Raw genomic sequence first — 17,921 nt, 5'->3', positions numbered from 1 at the left:
TTTATTGAAAATATTTGAATAGAAGTATAAGGTTTTTAAGATTATATATCCCATATCTGAATATATGGTAGGAAAAGAGAAATTGCTTACTAAAGTGTGCCTCAATTTCGGGTACTTTGAAGTTTATCAGAACTTCCCTTCACAAGTTACTTCTTGCTCATATTTGGTCTTTCTTGTGTCTTCTTATGGTAATAAAGTAGAATAAGGCAGTCTTTGCATTTGAGAATAATTTCTATTCCTCTACATGATTCCTTTTCTCTGTTAAAAAACAAACGGACAGCACAGGATAGGGAAATAGTCATTAAGTAGTTATTATCATTTTATGACTTAAAAATTTCCCATATTATTTAATTTAGGTGCAATGGTTACGAAGATTAAATCAATTGCAGTTGATTCCTACCTTCTTGAATCTTTCTAGTTCAACAAGTACATATTATACCTTTATTATTGACTATATTTGTACAGTGAGTACCACCCTGTCTGTTTCAAGATTATAGCCAGAATTTACAACTGCTCTTATTTCTGAACTTTAAGAGAGGGAACCAAAGGAAAAAATGCCTAATTAGTTGTCATTTTGTTTTCCACTTCTTTCTGGTTGTGATCTGATGGTTTATTTCCTTTATGTTCTCCTAAGTTTTATATTGTAAGCATGTTGTTATGGGAAACTTGCCTCCTAAGTTCCCATGTATTTCTTCATTGTCCAGCTGGTATAGACTAGTTACTAGTAGGAGAACATAGTTTTTGACTGCTGACTGTTTTAGTCTTGGGTGTTCAAACTTAACAGTGGAAACTGGAGCATAGGAGAATCTTTTATGGTTTATTACTTCAGTTTGTTGAAAGTTAAATATTGTACAGAAGAGAGACATCCTCAGTGATAGTGAGATAACCTGTTGATTAGACAAAAACTGAGACTAGCCCACATGGGAAGGACTGGAAATGAAAAGATACTCAGTGACAGTACTATTAGTAGCTTGTGAAAACAAAGGAAGGAAAATATAGTTGATTGTGTTGTGTCAGATATTTTACCCTAAGATTTTAGTTATTGAATACTACTGCCCTGTATTTTCCCAAAGAACAAATCCCTTTGAGACTAGAGTTTTCATTATTAATATATTTTACTTATATTTTTATTTTTTAAGGTTGATTGTATATCCTCCACCACCTACTAAAGGGGGTTTAGGAGTAACTAATGAAGATCTGGAGTGCTTAGAAGAAGGAGAGTTTCTTAATGATGTAATCATTGATTTCTATCTTAAGTAAGTACAGTGAAACATGATCATGTCACTATGTCATTTGTTTTACAGGTTTTGATGTGAATCTTAAAGTAAATACTTCTGAAGTATTTTAACTCTAGCTGAAAATAACCCACTCAAATTTCAGATTTGAAAAATTTTGTCTAGTGAAGTTTTCTACTGTTGACAAGTTGTTTCATTCCTTTACTTCCCATAGATACTGTATACTTCAGAAGAGTTATTCTTGTTTCATTTGTTTTCATTTTTGTTATTTGCTTGCTGTTGGTTGATACTTCTTTGACTATTTTGTTGTTCAGTCACTAAGTCAGGTCCAACTCCTTGCGACCCCATGGACTGCAGCCCGCCAGGCATCTCTGCCCTTCACCATCTCCTAGATTTTGCTCAAACTCATGTCCATTGAGTCAGTGATGCTTGATGCTTTGACTATAATATTATTGACAAAAGTACTTACATAATGACACATCACTTTGGAAACCAGGACGAAACAACTGTATAGTTCTTTATGTGTCCTTAAGCGCTATAAAAGTTAACCAACATTTTAAGAATCTATATCACTATTCTATTACAGTTTTCAATTTTTTATATAGCCAATGAATTTATAAAATTATAGCTGAATGAATTTATAAAAAAGTTTTCTAAACTTTCATGCAGCGATAATTTGTCTCTTGTCCTCATTTTGTACTATATCCTTAGACCCACATTTCTAACATTTATTTTTCAAGATGTCTCCTGATTATTTCACTGACCATTCCCAAATCAATTTATTATCATCATATAATTTCAGCCCTATCATTTTAATAGTAGTGCTATCCTTATTCTAATAAGGATAAGACTTAAAAGTCTCATGTTACCATCTACTATTCTTCTTGGACTTTGTAGAATGAATCTCTATAAGTTCTATTTGGGTCTTTTAAAAAATATCTTTCATGTATGTAGCTTTTCGAATATATGGAATATAATTATTATATAATAACTTTAAAAATGTCTTTTTCTACTTATTCTAGCATCCTTGTCAGTTCTGGGTTGGTTTCAATTGACTGATTTTTCCCCTCATTATGAGTCATACTGTTTTTCTTTTTTCTTTGCATGTCTGGTGATATTTTTACTGAGTGCTGGTATATTACTATAAATATTTTTAAATTTTGTTTTGAAACAGATTATTTGGAAAATCTCCGCCATGACCCATCCATATTGGGTGGCCCTACACACCATGGCTCATGGTTTCACTGAGCTAGACAAAACTGTGGTCCATGTGATCAGTTTGGTTAGTTTACTGTGATTGTGGTTTTCATTCTGTCTGCCCTCTGATGTATAAGGATAAGAGGGTTATGAAAGTTTCCTGATGGCAGAGACTGACTAAGGGGGAAACTGGGTCTTGTTCTGATGGGCGGGGCCATGTTGGGTAAATCTTTAATCCAGTTTTCTGTTGATGGGAAAGGCTGTGTTCTTCCTTGTTGTTTGACCTGAGGCCAAACTATGGTGGAGGTAATGAAGATAATGGTGACCTCCTTCAAAAGGTCCTATGCACGCACTGCTGCACTCAGTGCCCCCCACCCTGTGCAGGCCACTGCTGACTTTCGCCTCCTCCAGAGACTCTTGAACACTCATGGGCATGTCTGGATCAGTTTCTAGTGGAGTCACTGCTCCTTTCTCCTGGGTCCTGGTGCACACAAGGTTTTGTTTGTGCCTTCCAAGAGCCTGTTTCCCCAGTCCTGTGTAAGTTCTGGTGGTTCTATGGTGGGGCTAATGGCAACCTCCTCCAAGAGGGCTTATGCCATACCCAGGTCTGCTGCATGCAGAGTCCCTGTCCCTGGGGCAGGCCACTGCTAACCCATACCTCCACAGGAGACACTCAGACACAGTTCTGGCTCAGTCTCTGTGGGTTGGGCATGCGTTTTGTGCACTTTCCAGGTCTGAGCAGCTCAAGCAACCAGGATCTTGGAGAGTGCACTGTCCTAGGTGGGCCATGTGTCTTAATCACCTCCTTGGTCCCGGCTGCTTGGTTTCCTGGGTGTGCCATGAGAGCACTGTCTCAGTTGTGCCATATGTCTCCTGGAGAGCTGATCTCAGGCTGCAACCCTCCTGGTGGCTGTCAACCATACAGGATCTCAGAAAAACTTGGTTAGCAGCTGGGAGCCTGCTCACAGTTTGATGGAAGGTGCCATCTCTGGGGTTTAGATTGCAGCAGCCCCTTGCCTTCCAGCTCTGGCTATCTGCCTGCCTTTCTGCCTCCGGGCAGGGAGGGGCCGGTATGCAGCCTGCTATCTCTCCTTGGGTATTCACTCAATCCTTTGTTCTGTCAGCAAGCCAGGCTGTGCCTTAGGTTATTAGGTTAGAGCCTTTGGTGGGAAAGTTCCTTTTCCACAGTTGCGGTTAGGCTTGTATTCTGTGGGTTTTCTTTTTTCTCTCCTGGTTATGTTGCCTTCTGAGATTCCAAAACTCCCCACAGACCCACCTGTGAGAAATCTGTATGCAGGTCAAGAAGCAACATTTAGAACTAGACATGGAACAACAGACTGGTTCCAGATAAGGAAAGGAGTACATCAAGGCTGTATATTGTCACCCTGCTTATTTAACTTATATGCAGAGTACATCAGTGAAATGCTGGGCTGGATGAAGCACAATGTGGAATCAAGATTGCTGGGAGAAATATCAATAATCTCAGATATGTACGTGACACTACCCTTATGGCAGAAAGGGAAGAACTAAAGAGCCTCTTGATGCAAGTGAAAGAGGAAAGTGAAAAATTTGGCCTAAAACTCAACATTCAGAAAACTAACATCATGGCATCCGGTCCCATCACTTCATGGCAAATAGATGGGTAAACAATGGGAACAGTGAGAGACTTTGTGTTTTTGGGCTCCAAAATCACTGCAGATGGTGACTGCAGCCATGAAATTAAAAGATGCTTGCTCCTTGGAAGAAAAGCTATGACCAACCTAGACAGCATATTAAAAAGCAGAGACAAAAAAAAAAAAAAGCAGAGACATTACTTTACCATCAAAGGTCTGTCTAGTCAAAGCTATGGTTTTTCTAGTAGTCATGTATGGATGTGAGAGTTGGACTGTGAAGAAAGCTGAGCACCCAAGAATTGATGCTTTTGAACTGTGGTGTTGTAGAAGCCTCTTGAGAGTCCCTTGAACTGCAAGGAGATCCAACCAGTCCATCCTAAAGGAGATCAGTCCTGAATATTCATTGGAAGGACTGATGTTGAAGCTGAAACTCCAATACTTTGGCCACCTGATGCAAAGAACTGACTCATTTGAAAAGACCTTGATGCTGGGAAAGATTGAAGGTGGGAGGAGAAGGGAACGGCAGAGGGAAAGATGGTTGGATGGCATCACCAATGCGATGGACATGAGTTTGTGTAGGCTCTGGGAGTTGGTGATGGACAGGGAATCCTGGTGTGCTACAGTCCATGGGGTTGCAAAGAGTCAGACATGACTGAGAGACTGAACTGAACTGATTTGGAAACAGTTCAGTGGTTTTAAACTCTTGCTTTTTAAGACTTATTAGGTAAGACCAACAGATTAATCCCCACTACTGAGGAAAGACCCTTCTGAATACGGTACTCAGTTTCTCATGAATTATGAGGTTTTCCAGCCTGGCTGGTAGCAACAGGCAGTATTCCTGCAATGAATGCTGGGTACCATTCTCTCTACTTTTTTCAGGTAGTTCCTTTTCCAGTCTTAAGTGTCTTTCTTACATAATGCAGTGATCAGTATTCTGCTAAATTCTTGAGGAGGATGCTCTGCATATGTTTGGAGTTTTCTATCTATACTGCTTTTTCCTTTCCAATATTCTGATCTGCAAACTCTTGCTGTGTTAGCAGCAAGAGTATTTTCTGACTCTCAGCATCTCCTAAACTCAGGGAGTCTACATCTTTCATCTGGGTTATTGCTTTCTGTGTTGTAATCTGAAATGTACCAAGGCAGTAAGCTGAGGCAGTTATGGAGCTGACCGTCTCTCAAGGGTCAGTATTCTTTGTTGCTGATGTGCTGTGTTTTAAAAACTATTGCTCCATGTATTTTGTTTGATTTTTTGCTTGTTTCAAATAGGAGTGTAAATCTGATCCCTCTTATTCCATCTGGGCTGGAAGTGAAGTTTCCATTGTCATTGACTCTTCACCCTCTCTTTCTTTTCTACATACTCAGTTGCCTGAGTAGTAGATTTCGTCTCTCAAGTTCATTTATCTGTCTCTGTCATTGATCTTTTTAGTATGCTTACTACTGCTAAGTCGCTTCACTTGTGTCCGACTCTGTGCGACCCCATAGATGGCAGCCCATCAGGCTCCCCCATCCCTGGGATTCTCCAGGCAAGAACACTGGAATGGGTTGCCATTTCCTTCTCCAATGCATGAAAGTGAAAAGTGAAAGTGAAGTCGCTCAGTCGTGTCCGATTCTTTGCGACCCCATGGACTGTAGTCTACCAGGCTCCTCCATCCATGGGATTTTCCAGGCAAGAGTGCTGGAGTGGGGTGCCATCGCCTTCTCCATTAGTATACTTATCTTATCTAAATTATTTTTTTATATCCTTTGTCTTTGTTTTCCTGTTAAGTATATTATTATCACCATTATTATTCATAAACCACTTGATGAATGCAATTCTCATTAGAAACTTTTATTAATTTCTTATTACCTGTCAAAGTGAGTTCAGTCAAGCATTTGAGTGTTTTGATAATATGACACTAATCTGTATTTTCTGCCATTTACTAATAACCCTGTGCCTATTGCATAGTCCAGCAAGTGAAAGTGAAGTCGCTCAGTTGTGTCCAACTCTTTGCGACCCCATGGATGGTAACCTACCAGGCTCCACGGTCCATGGGATTTTCCAGGCAAGAATACTGGAGTGGGCTGCCATTTCCTTCTCCAGGGGATCTTCCCAACCCAGGGATCGAACCCAGGTCTCCAGCAAAATTAAATTATAAACAGTCTACTAAACAAAGCCCATTCCTTAGTCACTGTTCTGCCTTAATGCCCTGTTACTCTTGCTTCATGGAATTTTCTCTTCTTTATCTTAACATGTTAAAATTTTATTCCCCTTTGAAATTTTACGCCCCTTCCTCACAAGTGTTACCTTCTTGAAAACCTTTCCTGATTAAACAGGTATTATTAACTCTCATAATATCTTTTTTGTATCTCTTTTATGGTTCATATAATATTTTGCCTTATTTTAAAGTTATTGGTGGCGTTATGATGATTTTTCCTTCTAAAGGTTGAGCATCTTACATCTTACTAAGTTTTGTAGCCCTAAGTAGTGTCAAATTTATATTTTGTGAGATATATTAGATCATCTTTGGTGTTAATTTTGATGTATTTTATTGGAAATAATTACTAAAACTTTATTTATAAATTGATTCTAAGAGTATTTTTCTATACTTCTTTTTCACTGAGGTGCCTGTATCTCTGTCTCTTTGAATTCTTTTCAGAGGGGATCCTATGTTAATTTTTTAAACTACTTCCTAATTATTTTTAAAATTGAGGAATATCTTTCAAGTAGGGAAGTGCACAAATTTTAAGTGTACAGCTCATGAATGTTCACATATATATGTATCCATGTCATCATCATTCAGATTAAGGTAAAAGAATACTTGGAGCACACCGAAGGCATTCTTTGTGTCTCCTTTCACACAGTATATGCTCTGCATGACCACATTAAAAAAAATTCAAACTGAATTTGTCTTTTATGCTTTTTTAAAAAAAGAAATTGCAAGGTCATTTTTGAACCTTTTTAAACTATTAAAATACCAGAGTTCTGTAAATATGAGAGATTTAATCACTAAGTGATTGAAATACAAGCTTGTGTTGTTTTATATGGAAATGGACTAATGATTTAGCAATTAGTAGTGTCTCAAGAGTTATTAAAGTTTCTCTAGATTTATTTAGGAATGTCATGGTTTTAGTTTTATATGTGATTGTATGATTTGATTAATATTTCCTTTTTACCCTCACTTTTCTGGGGCCAGGAACTTGTTTTTTCCCCCTCTTATTTAATGTTGCTAGTATAAATACGGTTCTTAGCACATACTAGGAACTTAAGAAATACGTGTTAAGTAAATGAATGAGAAAATGGAAAATTTCGGCTTTAATTGACCTTGATAGAAGGTAAGGTAGTTTAAGAACAACAACAACAAAAAAAAGATCTGAAATGAGAGCAAACTGCAAGATTGCTTTGACTCTAATTGGACATACAAATGAGGATTTTCAGAACTCATAAAATAATTGGAGGAAAACCAGGTAAAATCTAAAAATAACTGACTTTTGTGGTGTTGTTACTTTATAGGTATCTTATATTGGAGAAGGCATCAGATGAACTTGTTGAACGAAGTCATATTTTTAGTAGCTTTTTCTACAAATGCTTGACAAGAAAGGAAAATAATTTAACAGAAGATAATCCAAATCTTTCGTAAGTCAGTCTTCCAATATACTTAAGTTTTAAGAGGAAAGCATTACTATTTTGATGCTCCTAGCAAAATACCTTCTTACTGTATTTCCTAGAGTGAGCAGTATTACCACTTGTGCGTGTCCTGGGCCTGTCTGTTCTGAAAGGCATTTCTCACCCTTCCACTGTTCTGTTCCTCATCACAGGGAGGCTGACTCTTGCAAGTTGCATTTCCAATTGTCTGTTGGGAATATTGGAGGTTGGATGGCAAGGAAAGAAGATGTCAGGATGTTTCTTCCTTACCCTCTTTGCCTTGGGCAGTTATTTTGATAGTGATTCTAGTTCATTTGTGGGCCCTTCTTTCACTGGACAGGCAGAGCTCTAACTTTCGTCTGGAGCCACTACTTCTTCACTCTCCCCTTCAGCATTGGGTGTAGCATTGTCCTACTGTGCCCAGCTCTGGTTGCCTCACTGATTGCCTTTTGTGGCTTTGCACTTTTTCTATCACCACTGTAGCCAATAATTTGCATTATATTTTATCTGTCTTAAATATATGTGATTTATTTTTTCCTGGTTGGACTCTCACTAACATACTACTATTTAATTAAACTGAGGTAACATTATAAAAAATGGCACCCCACTCCAGTACTCTTGCCTGGAAAATCGCATAGATGGAGGAGCCTGGAAGGCTGCAGTCCATGGGGTCGCTGAGGGTCGGACACGACTGAACGATTTCACTTTCACTTTTCACTTTCATGCATTGGAGAAGGAAATGGCAACCCACTCCAGTGTTCTTGCCTGGAGAATCCCGGGGAAGGCGGAGCCTGGTGGGCTGCTGTCTATGGGTTGCACAGAGTCGGACACGACTGAAGCGACTTAGCAGCAGCAGCAGCAACATTATAAAAAATACTATGTTTGTGCCCACAATTTAGCTGAATTTCTGTCCAAGTATTTTTTTGATTAATTCTAAAACTTACAGAGCAGTGGTTCAGTTCAGTCACTCAGTTGTGTCCGACTCCCTGGACCCCATGGACTGCAGCACGCCAGGCCTCCCTGTCCATCTCCAACTCCCAGAGTCCACCCAAACTCATGTCCATTGAGTCGATGATGCCATCCAACCATCTCATCCTCTGTCATCCCCTTCTCCTCCCACCTTCAGTCTTTGCCAGCATCAGGGTCTGAGCAGTGGTTAGGGATAGGCAAAAAAGAAGAAGGAGTGATTTTTTTTTAATCTTAGCAGTAACTTGAATAGTTGTGAGCAGAGAGCCATTTCATCTTTCTCCCCACCCCTAATACTCTGTGTAATAATCTGTGTGGTAGGCATATGATAAAATTAAGAGTTTTTATTTTTTTGAAAAAGTTAATGTAAACATCTTTCTACCACTTTACAAGGTACGTTTTTGTACATTATTTCTTCCCAAAACAGTGATTTTAGATATGTAAGGCATTTTTCAGATGAGGAAGCAGGCCAATGAAGATTGTCAGAATTCTGATAAAGTGACAGACTGATGGTACTTAAATCTTTATCTTTTAACCGCTGGTCCAGAGATGTTTTTGTTTCACTTGATGGCCTTCAGTAAGATGGCTGTGAGAGTTGTTTCATTCCATTAAAATAATAGGAGCAATAAGCAACTAAAAAGATGATTAAATGGGTAAACTGAGTTTGTTGTGTTGTTGGAGAAAAAGAATAGCAATAGAGAGAGTATTAACATTTATTGAGTACCTGCTTGGAACCAGGACAGTGAACATAAGGTTATTGTTTGATTCTACAATAGTCTTATGAGATAAATGGCCATTGTTGTGAACTGAAGCTTAAAAAAGTTAGATAAGTTATCAGAAGTTGGATATAGCTTTCTGATGTCAAAGTTCAAGCTCTTTCTCTTATTTATAGTATTGCAGCTGTATAATTTATGGTCTAAATTGGAACACTTGAGTGAATAAAAGGAGGCTTTATTAATAGCTACATTGGGCAACCTGTGTATATTGGTTGTATACCTAGACAAACTGGAATGTGTGGTCATCCGTATTTTGAGTGTCTTTATAGGTTTGAAATTTGTGCTGGTAGACAAGGCCTTCCAGGATCAACTAAGAAGAAAATCACAGTATGAAAATATTCCTTATAATTAGGGTTAACAGAGGGGGATATATGGAAGGGGAGGATGTAGTAAACAAATTAGATATTTAACGTTTCTCATGCCCTCCTCTTTTATTTTATGTGTATTGAAATTGATGGTTGGCACCCTACACTTAATCCCACATTTTGTGTTAAGATTACTAGTCAGTGTGGAGATTATGCAGTTGGCATACCTACTTAGAAACTGAGGAAATGAAAATGTAGATTCTGCTGTATTAAAAATTTGTTTTTGATTAAAAAATTAGAAAAAACTTAGATGTTATTTGCCTGATCATATATAAACATAAGACAAAAATAAATTAGATGAGTGACTTCTTCCAGGGTAAGAGAGATATTACATGTATCTTATGCATAATATATCTTCATATACACGTACCCATATACATATGAACACATACATACATATACACACACCAATACTCATACTAATGCTTGGCTAATGTGTATATAGTTAGTATTCACACAAAGAACTGCTACAGATTGGCTTAAAAAAAAAAAGAATCCAGAAACAAACTTGCAAGTGATACAAACCATAATATATGGCCAATGAATCCTACAGGAAGCTTAAGCTATTAACGTTAGGAAATAGCAGACTAAATGATAGACACAGTCATCACTGTGGTTTATGAGATTCAGCAAGATCCAGTTCTGTCCATCTCCCTAAACTCGTCTCACAACATCCTCTCCCTTCATTTACTATACTTCGGCTCAGCCTGCCTCCTTTTAGTTTTTGAATATGCTAAGCTCTTTGCTGTTTTCTGACAGAAATTTCTTCTCCTGGCACTTTTTTTTTTTTTTTTTGTCCTGGTACTTCTTAGTTTATTTTAAAACTATTTCTAATAATTTTTATATTTGCTTTTTTTCTTTTCAGTTTCTCATTCTAAAATATAAGCTCCATAAGGTCGGGGACTACATCTGTCTTTTTTTCTACTCTATACCTGGTACATTTTGCTCAGTTCTTAGAACGTACTAGGAACTCAAAACAGAAGATAATAATGTATGTTATTGAACAAGGAGGGAACTGTTAGACATTTAATTGAGAATTTTCCAGTTAGTTAGGAACAGAGTGTAAGAGATTATATTGTGACCCTATATTCCCTCTTATCATCCTTGCTCCATCCAAAGTCTGATGTATTCCCAGTGACGTAAGGTTAGCATAATCAGGAAATTTATCAAACACCAACATAAAACAAAAGAAAACCAGCTGTCTCTTTTAAGATTTTTCAAATGGAAAACAAAGAGATTCTGTACTAGGTAAAAATAATTATTTATAATCATTGTAATGGTTGGATCACTTTGAAATAAGAAAATTGGTAAACATATGACTCATTATTTTACAAAGTTGTTCTTTTGCATAGTGTCTGATTCCTACCACATCTTTTAGCCCATTCTGGATTCCATTTTACTCCCAACATCTACTCCCGTGAGTTTGGTTAGATATTCTCATGGACAGGGATAGAGCAAAGATATCTGTTTCCTGTGTTACTTGGTATATAAATATATAAGAACAAACCATTGTTTGTTTAATTTTCTAACTAAAAAGAGGTCCTTCCTAGGACTGAGCCAAATATCATACCATAACCTCCTTTATGCAACTGTGAAATGCCATCCCTTTCCTAGAACCTTTTTTGACATCCAAACTTTGTTTGATATCTTCCTTCTTTAACTCCCTAATGACATAAAGAAAAGGAACTATTATTTGTGTGTGCCAACCTTTTTCTTGATGGTTTTCTTAGATGCCATCACCATAATTCATTTGTATCCCTTATGAAACTTACATTTTAGTTATTTGTTGTAGTTTTTTTTCTGTCTTCATTATTTTGTAAATTCCTTTAAGGCAGTGTGAGTGATTTTCATTATTACGAATCCAATATTAAAGAAATAAAAGATGGATGGTGCATATGCTTAACTCGTTGTCCTATGATGTTCTTTTTTTTTCTTTGATGTGGACCATTTCTAAAGTCTTTATTGAATTGGTTACAATATTGCTTCTGTTGTACGTTTTGGTCTTTTGTCCAGGAGGCATGTGGAGTCTTAACTCCCGGAACAGGGATCGAACCTGCATCCTCTGCATTGGAAAGCAAAGTCTTAACCACTGAACTGCCAGGGAATTCCTTGTTCTATAATATTCCTATAAATGAGATAAAGGGAGAAGAGTTTCATCTTTAAAAATTTAAGAATATATACCTCATCCCTCCTCTTCCGTTAAGTTTTAACAATTCCCTCATCACACATACAACATTTAGACAGTTCTGTTAAGGTTTAATGATAGTATTTTATATCAGAATAAATAGGTATAGCTGTTCATATACAGTTGTTCCCAGACACTTTTAGAATCTCTAGAGCATTTTATGAATTGCTGCCTTTCTCTTATCCATTATTTTATGTTTATAAATAGTGGTCATACTTAAAAACAGCCAGATGTTAATAAAAGCACATTTTCCAGTCTGTTAAATATTATGTATCTTGCAGAAGATGGTTAAATAAACTAAAAGTAGCATTTTTCAGTGTATAAAATGACTCTTGAAATTCTTATCTTAAATTTTAAATTTTTTGTCTACCAAATATATCTATCTTTTTATTCCCAGAATGGCTCAGAGAAGACATAAGAGAGTAAGAACATGGACTCGTCACATAAACATCTTTAACAAAGATTACATCTTTGTGCCTGTAAATGAGTCGTGAGTATTTCAGATTATTTTTTTTTAAAAATTGGAGGGTGGAGAAAAGTACTTTGTGCATTTTTAGATTAGTAATCAGTAAAAAAGTATGGGTATATCAATCAAGGTGTTACGTTTAAATTTTTTCTAAGGAAGTAGCTAAAATAAATGAGATTATTTGTCTTGGATTTTGGTTTGACAGTGCTGATGTTGTATATAGTGAAAAAAATAAAATGACAAATGCCCACAAGACTATAATGACTGAGGCATATAGTTTTTTTTTTGGAGGTGAGGGGTACTCAAGAAAAGATTTTCTAAACAAAAAAGAAAAAGCATTCAGGGTGAATCTTCAAATATTTAAGAGAACAAACTCTTTAAGCACTAAAAGAAAAAAAGATGATGCTGTAAGTCTGTTTATTTATTAAAGCAAATCCTCAGCAGGAAATATTAATTATATAAAAGTAAGTTTGAATTACTCAGATTTTACCCTAAGAAGTCGTAGTACTTTTTAAATTAGTTGTGAAATGTTTGTTCAGATATTACAGTGAACTTCTTCAGAATTAATATTTGTCATACCCACCTTCTCAGCTATAGTTCTAGAACATATTCTTCTATATTGTTTAGATTTTGTGTTAAGATTATATTTCTTTTTCAACAGGTCTCACTGGTATCTTGCAGTCATTTGTTTTCCATGGTTAGAAGAAGTTGTGTATGAAGACTTTCCACAAACTATACCCCAGTACTCCCAGGCTGAGGAATCCCACCATGACAGCAGAACAATAGGTGATAAACTTAATGTGGATCATATTTTTAATAATGATGGCAAAGGTAAAATGATTATAGAGAACAATATGAGGTTGCAAGGTTGTATAAATAGTATAATTATTTTTTATCATTTAGTTTATTAGAATATCTGAAATTTTCATGTAGACTCATGTATAAACAAAATGTAATTTTAAAGTTATACTGTTAAGTTTATCATAGCACTTTTTATAAAATATTCTTGCTAAGAATTCATATCATGTATCTTCAGGCATAACTTGAAATCTACCCTTTTTTTCTTTCTCTTGGTATAAATCAAGACAGGTTGTGTTGACACTTGTAATTTTATTAGGTAATATAGGGGTCTCTTTCTTCCATGATTTTTATGTTGCAACCCAGATAGATCTTAAGTAGGTAAATAAGCCTACTTTCTTTGAGAAAAAAATCAAACTATATTTTACAGCTGTAACCTAAGCAGCAAGCACAATTAATATTAGTCATTAACATTAATACTAGCCAAAGCCTGTATCTTTTGTGGGAGAAAGAAAAACTGAAAAAATAACTGATTATTTTCAATTTTGTCTAATTCTCCTGTGCTGTAAAAGTTTATTTATGCAATACCCTATGATCATGTGTTAGAAGAATTATTACTAGGCGAATTAATGGACCTCTGCGTTAAAACAGCAGAGATTTTGATAAATGAGCATTCTATGAAGGTTGTCTTTTTATAGGAAACTGGCCCAGCTAACTGGTATTTCAAGATTTGGCTGTAGGGTTTATGTATTGTCTGATGACAGCTGATTAAGCATTGTCTGTTTTATCTATCACTTGAATTTTTTTGTAATATTAACCATTAAAAAAAATCGAGTAGTTCCCAGGTATTCTTTTTCCTTTAACTACTAGTGTGCATACACATTACATTTTTTATCCCACTACTTTGTAGTAGACATAAAATAAACACACATAACTGTTTTGTTATTTCTAACTAGATAATGATCTGCATACTTCTTCCGCACTGTCCTCAGGTACAGAAGATTCTCAAGTAAGTGTGTTTTTATAAATGTGAAGGGAGGAAAACTCATGAATATAACAATTCTCTCTCTCAAATAAGGCTTAGCTAGGTAGGCTATGACAGATACAGGTGGACCATATGATTAAATTATGCTGATTTATGAGAAGGCAATGGCAGCCCACTCTAGTACTCTTGCCTGGAGAATCCCATGGACGGAGGAGCCTGGTGGGCTGCAGTCCATGGGGTCACTAAGAGTCTGACACGACTGAGCGGCTTCACTTTCACTTTTCATTTTCATGCATTGGAGAAGGAAATGGCAACCCACTCCATTATTCTTGCCTGGAGAATCCCAGGGACGGGGGAGCCTGATGGGCTGCCGTCTATGGGGTCGCACAGAGCGACTTAGCAGCAGCAGCAGCAGCATGATTCTTTGATTTATTTTGTTGGTATAGGAAAGATATCAAGGGAAATTGTCTTTCTTTTTGCATCTGTTTATCTTACTTTAACTTCCTAGATTCATTTATTTAGTAGTTTATCTGATCATCTTTCTCGGTCAGCTAATTTTCCAATTTCTATGGGAAAATGTACTTTTATTCTTCATCATTTCATCAATTTTTGCAATAATTGTTGTTCACTTGCTGTCATATCCAACTCTTTGTGATCCCATGGACTACAGCATGCCAGGCTTCCCTGTCCTTCACTATCTCCCAGAGTTAGTGGGAGCTCAAATACATGTCCATGGAGTTGGTGATGCTATCCAACCTTCTCATCCTCTGCTGCCTCCTTCTCTTCCTGCCCTCAGTCTCTCCCAGCATCAGGGTCTTTTTCAATGAGACAGCTCTTTGTATCAGGTGGTCAAAGTATTGGAGCTTCAGCTTCAGCATCAGTCCTCCAATCAATATTCAGGGTTGATTTCTTTTAGGATTGACTGGTTGGACCTCCTTGCAGTCCAGAGACTCTCAAGAGTCTTATCCAACAACACAATTCAAAAGCATCAATTTTTCAGTGCTCAGCCTTCTTTGGGCTTCCCTTGTGGCTCAGCTGGTAAAGAATCCGCCTGTAATGTGGGAGATGGGACTCGATCCCTGGGTTGGGAAGATTCCCTGGAGAAGGGAAAGGCTACCCACTCCAGTATTCTAGCCTAGAGAATTCCATGGACTGTATAGTTGATGGAGTTGCAAAGAGTCTGACATGACTGAGTGACTTTCACTTTCAGCCTTCTTTAAGTTCCTGCTCTCACATCTGTACATGACTGCTGGAAAAACCATAGCTTTGACTATACAAACCTTTGTCAGCAAAGTGTTGTCTCTGGTTTTAATACACTGTGTAGGTTTGTCTAGCTTTCCTTCCAAGGACCAAGTGTCTTTTCATGGCTGCAGTCAACATCCACAGTGATTTTGGAACCTAAATCTGTCACTCTTTCTACTTTTTCCTCTTCTGTTTGCCATGAAGTGATGGGACCAGATGCCATGATCTTAGTTTTTTGACTGTTGAGTTTAAAGCCAGCTTTTTTACTCTCCTCTTTCACCAACATCAAGAGGCTCTTTAGTTCTTCACTTTCTGCCACTAGAGTAGTATCATTTGCATACCTGAGGTTGTTGATATTTTTCCTGACCATCTTGATTCCAGCCTGTGATTCATCCAGTCCAGCATTTCATATGATGTACTCCTCATAGAAGTTAAATAAGCAGGGTGACAGTATACAGCCTTGACATACTCCTTTCCCAATTTTGAACCATTCTGTTGTTCCATGTCCAGTTCTGACTGTTGCTTCTTGACCCGCATATAGGTTTCTCAGGAGACAGGTAAGGTGGTCTGGTATTCCCATGTCTTTTAAGAATTTTCCATAGTCAAAGGCTTTTTGCATAGTCAGTGAAGCAGAAGTGGATGTTTTTCTGAAATTCCATTGCTTTCTCTATGATCCAATGAATGTTGGCAATTTGATCTCTATTTCCTCTGCCTTTTCTAAATCCAGCTTGTACATCTGGAAATTCTCAGTTCACATACTGCTGAAGCCTAGCTCGAAGGGTTTTTAACATTACTTTCCTAGCATGTGAAATGAATGCAATTGTGTGATAGTTTGAACATTCTTTGGCATTGCCCTTCTTTGGGACTGGATTGAAAACTGACTTTTTCTAGTCCTGTGGCTACTGCTGAGTTTTCTAAATTTGCTGATATATTGAGTGAGCACTTTAACAGCATTATCTTTTAGGATTTGAAATAGCTCAACTGGAATTCCATCACCTCCACTAGCTTTGTTCATAGTAATGCTTCCTAAAGCCCACTTGATGTCACACTCCAGGTTTTCTGTTTCTAGGTGAGTGACCACACTATCATGGTTATACAGGCCATTAATCCAGGTCATTAACACCTTTTTTTGTATAGTTCTGTATATTCTTGCTGCTGCTCCTTAATCCCTTCTGCTTCTGTTAGGTCCTTACTGTTTCTTTTTTCATGCCCATTGTTGCATGAAATGTTCTCTTGATATCTCCAATTTTCTTGAAGAGATCTCTAGTCTTTCCCATTCTATTGTTTCCCTTTATTTCTTTGTATTGGTTATGTAAAAAAGCTTTCTTATCTCTCCTTACTATTCTCCTTAACTCTGCATTCAGTTGGGTATATCTTTCTCTTTTCCTCTTGCCTTTTGCTTCTCTGCTTTTCTCAGCCTCCTCAGACAACCACTTTGCCTTCTTGCATTTTTTTTTTTCCTTTGGGATGGTTTTGATCACCACCTCCTATACAATATTTTACATTCCACTTTCTATTTTTATAAATTGTTGGTAAAAATCATTCAAAGTGGACTCATGGTTAATCCATATGACTTCCTGTGGCTAAGATAGTTACTGTTAACTTTTCTTCAAATATACCTCTAAACTGATATTTATGGTCTAGATTTGGTATCTTAATTGATTAAGGTAGTCACACCTAATGATTTTTCTTACATACAGATAGCAGTAGCCTCGCTGGCAAAGGCTTATGTCTTTATTGTCACTGGAACAGACTGGGCAGAAGGAAGGTTTTCTTCTTTAATGTCACCGTGGCAGAATAGGGGAGTTTTTTTCTTGCTTCTAGAGGCAGGTTTCCCAAATTGAGTTCTGTTTTAAGATGCATTTATGATAAAAAAAAGATTTTAAAGTCAGTTAAGCTGAGTAACTGAGTAACATCATGGTCAACAAAAGAGTCCGAAATTCTGTACTTGGATGCAATCTCAAAAATGACAGAATGATCTCTGTTCGTTTCCAAAGCAAACCATTCAGTACCACAGTAATCCAAGTCTATGCCCCAACCAGTAATGCTGAAGAAGCTGAAGTTGAACCTATTGAAGACCTACAAGACCTTTTAGAACTAACACCCAAAAAAGATGTCCTTTTCATTATAGGGGACTGGAATGCAAAAGTGGGAAGTCAAGAAACACCTGGAGTAACAGGCAAATTTGGCCTTGGAATACGGAATGAAGCAGGGCAAAGACTAATAGAGTTTTGCCAAGAAAATGCACTGGTCATAACAAACACCCTCTTCCAACAACACAAGAGAAGACTCTATACATGGGCATCACCAGATGGTCAACACCAAAATCAGATTGATTATATTATTTGCAGCCAAAGATGGAGACGCTTATACAGTCAGCAAAAACAAGACCAGGAGCTGACTGTGGCTCAGATCATGAACTCCTTATTGCCAAATTCAGACTTAAATTGAAGAAAGTAGGGAAAACCACT

The 17,921-nt window shown here is 37.1% G+C and overlaps 1 protein-coding gene across 7 annotated transcripts in view; it reads left to right on the top strand.

Annotated features, from left to right (window-relative positions):
• Nucleotides 1-17,921, top strand: part of SENP7 (SUMO1/sentrin specific peptidase 7) — a 190,787-nt gene that overhangs the window by 162,599 nt on the left and 10,267 nt on the right. For 6 of the 7 annotated variants that reach the window (XM_010841983.1, XM_010841988.1, XM_010841987.1 and 3 more), the window contains 5 exons: nt 1,140-1,256; nt 7,536-7,658; nt 12,357-12,449; nt 13,087-13,256; nt 14,180-14,232. In XM_010841983.1, the coding sequence (XP_010840285.1) occupies nt 1,140-1,256; nt 7,536-7,658; nt 12,357-12,449; nt 13,087-13,256; nt 14,180-14,232 (556 nt within the window). The remainder of the gene's footprint in view (nt 1-1,139; nt 1,257-7,535; nt 7,659-12,356; nt 12,450-13,086; nt 13,257-14,179; nt 14,233-17,921) is intronic. The other variant, XM_010841985.1, reaches the window with a different exon arrangement.

The sequence above is a fragment of the Bison bison genome, unplaced genomic scaffold (assembly GCF_000754665.1).
Source record: "Bison bison bison isolate TAMUID 2011002044 unplaced genomic scaffold, Bison_UMD1.0 scf7180017864168, whole genome shotgun sequence".
Classification (NCBI taxonomy): Eukaryota; Metazoa; Chordata; class Mammalia; order Artiodactyla; family Bovidae; genus Bison; species Bison bison.
This window is presented reverse-complemented; position numbering and strand designations above follow the sequence as displayed.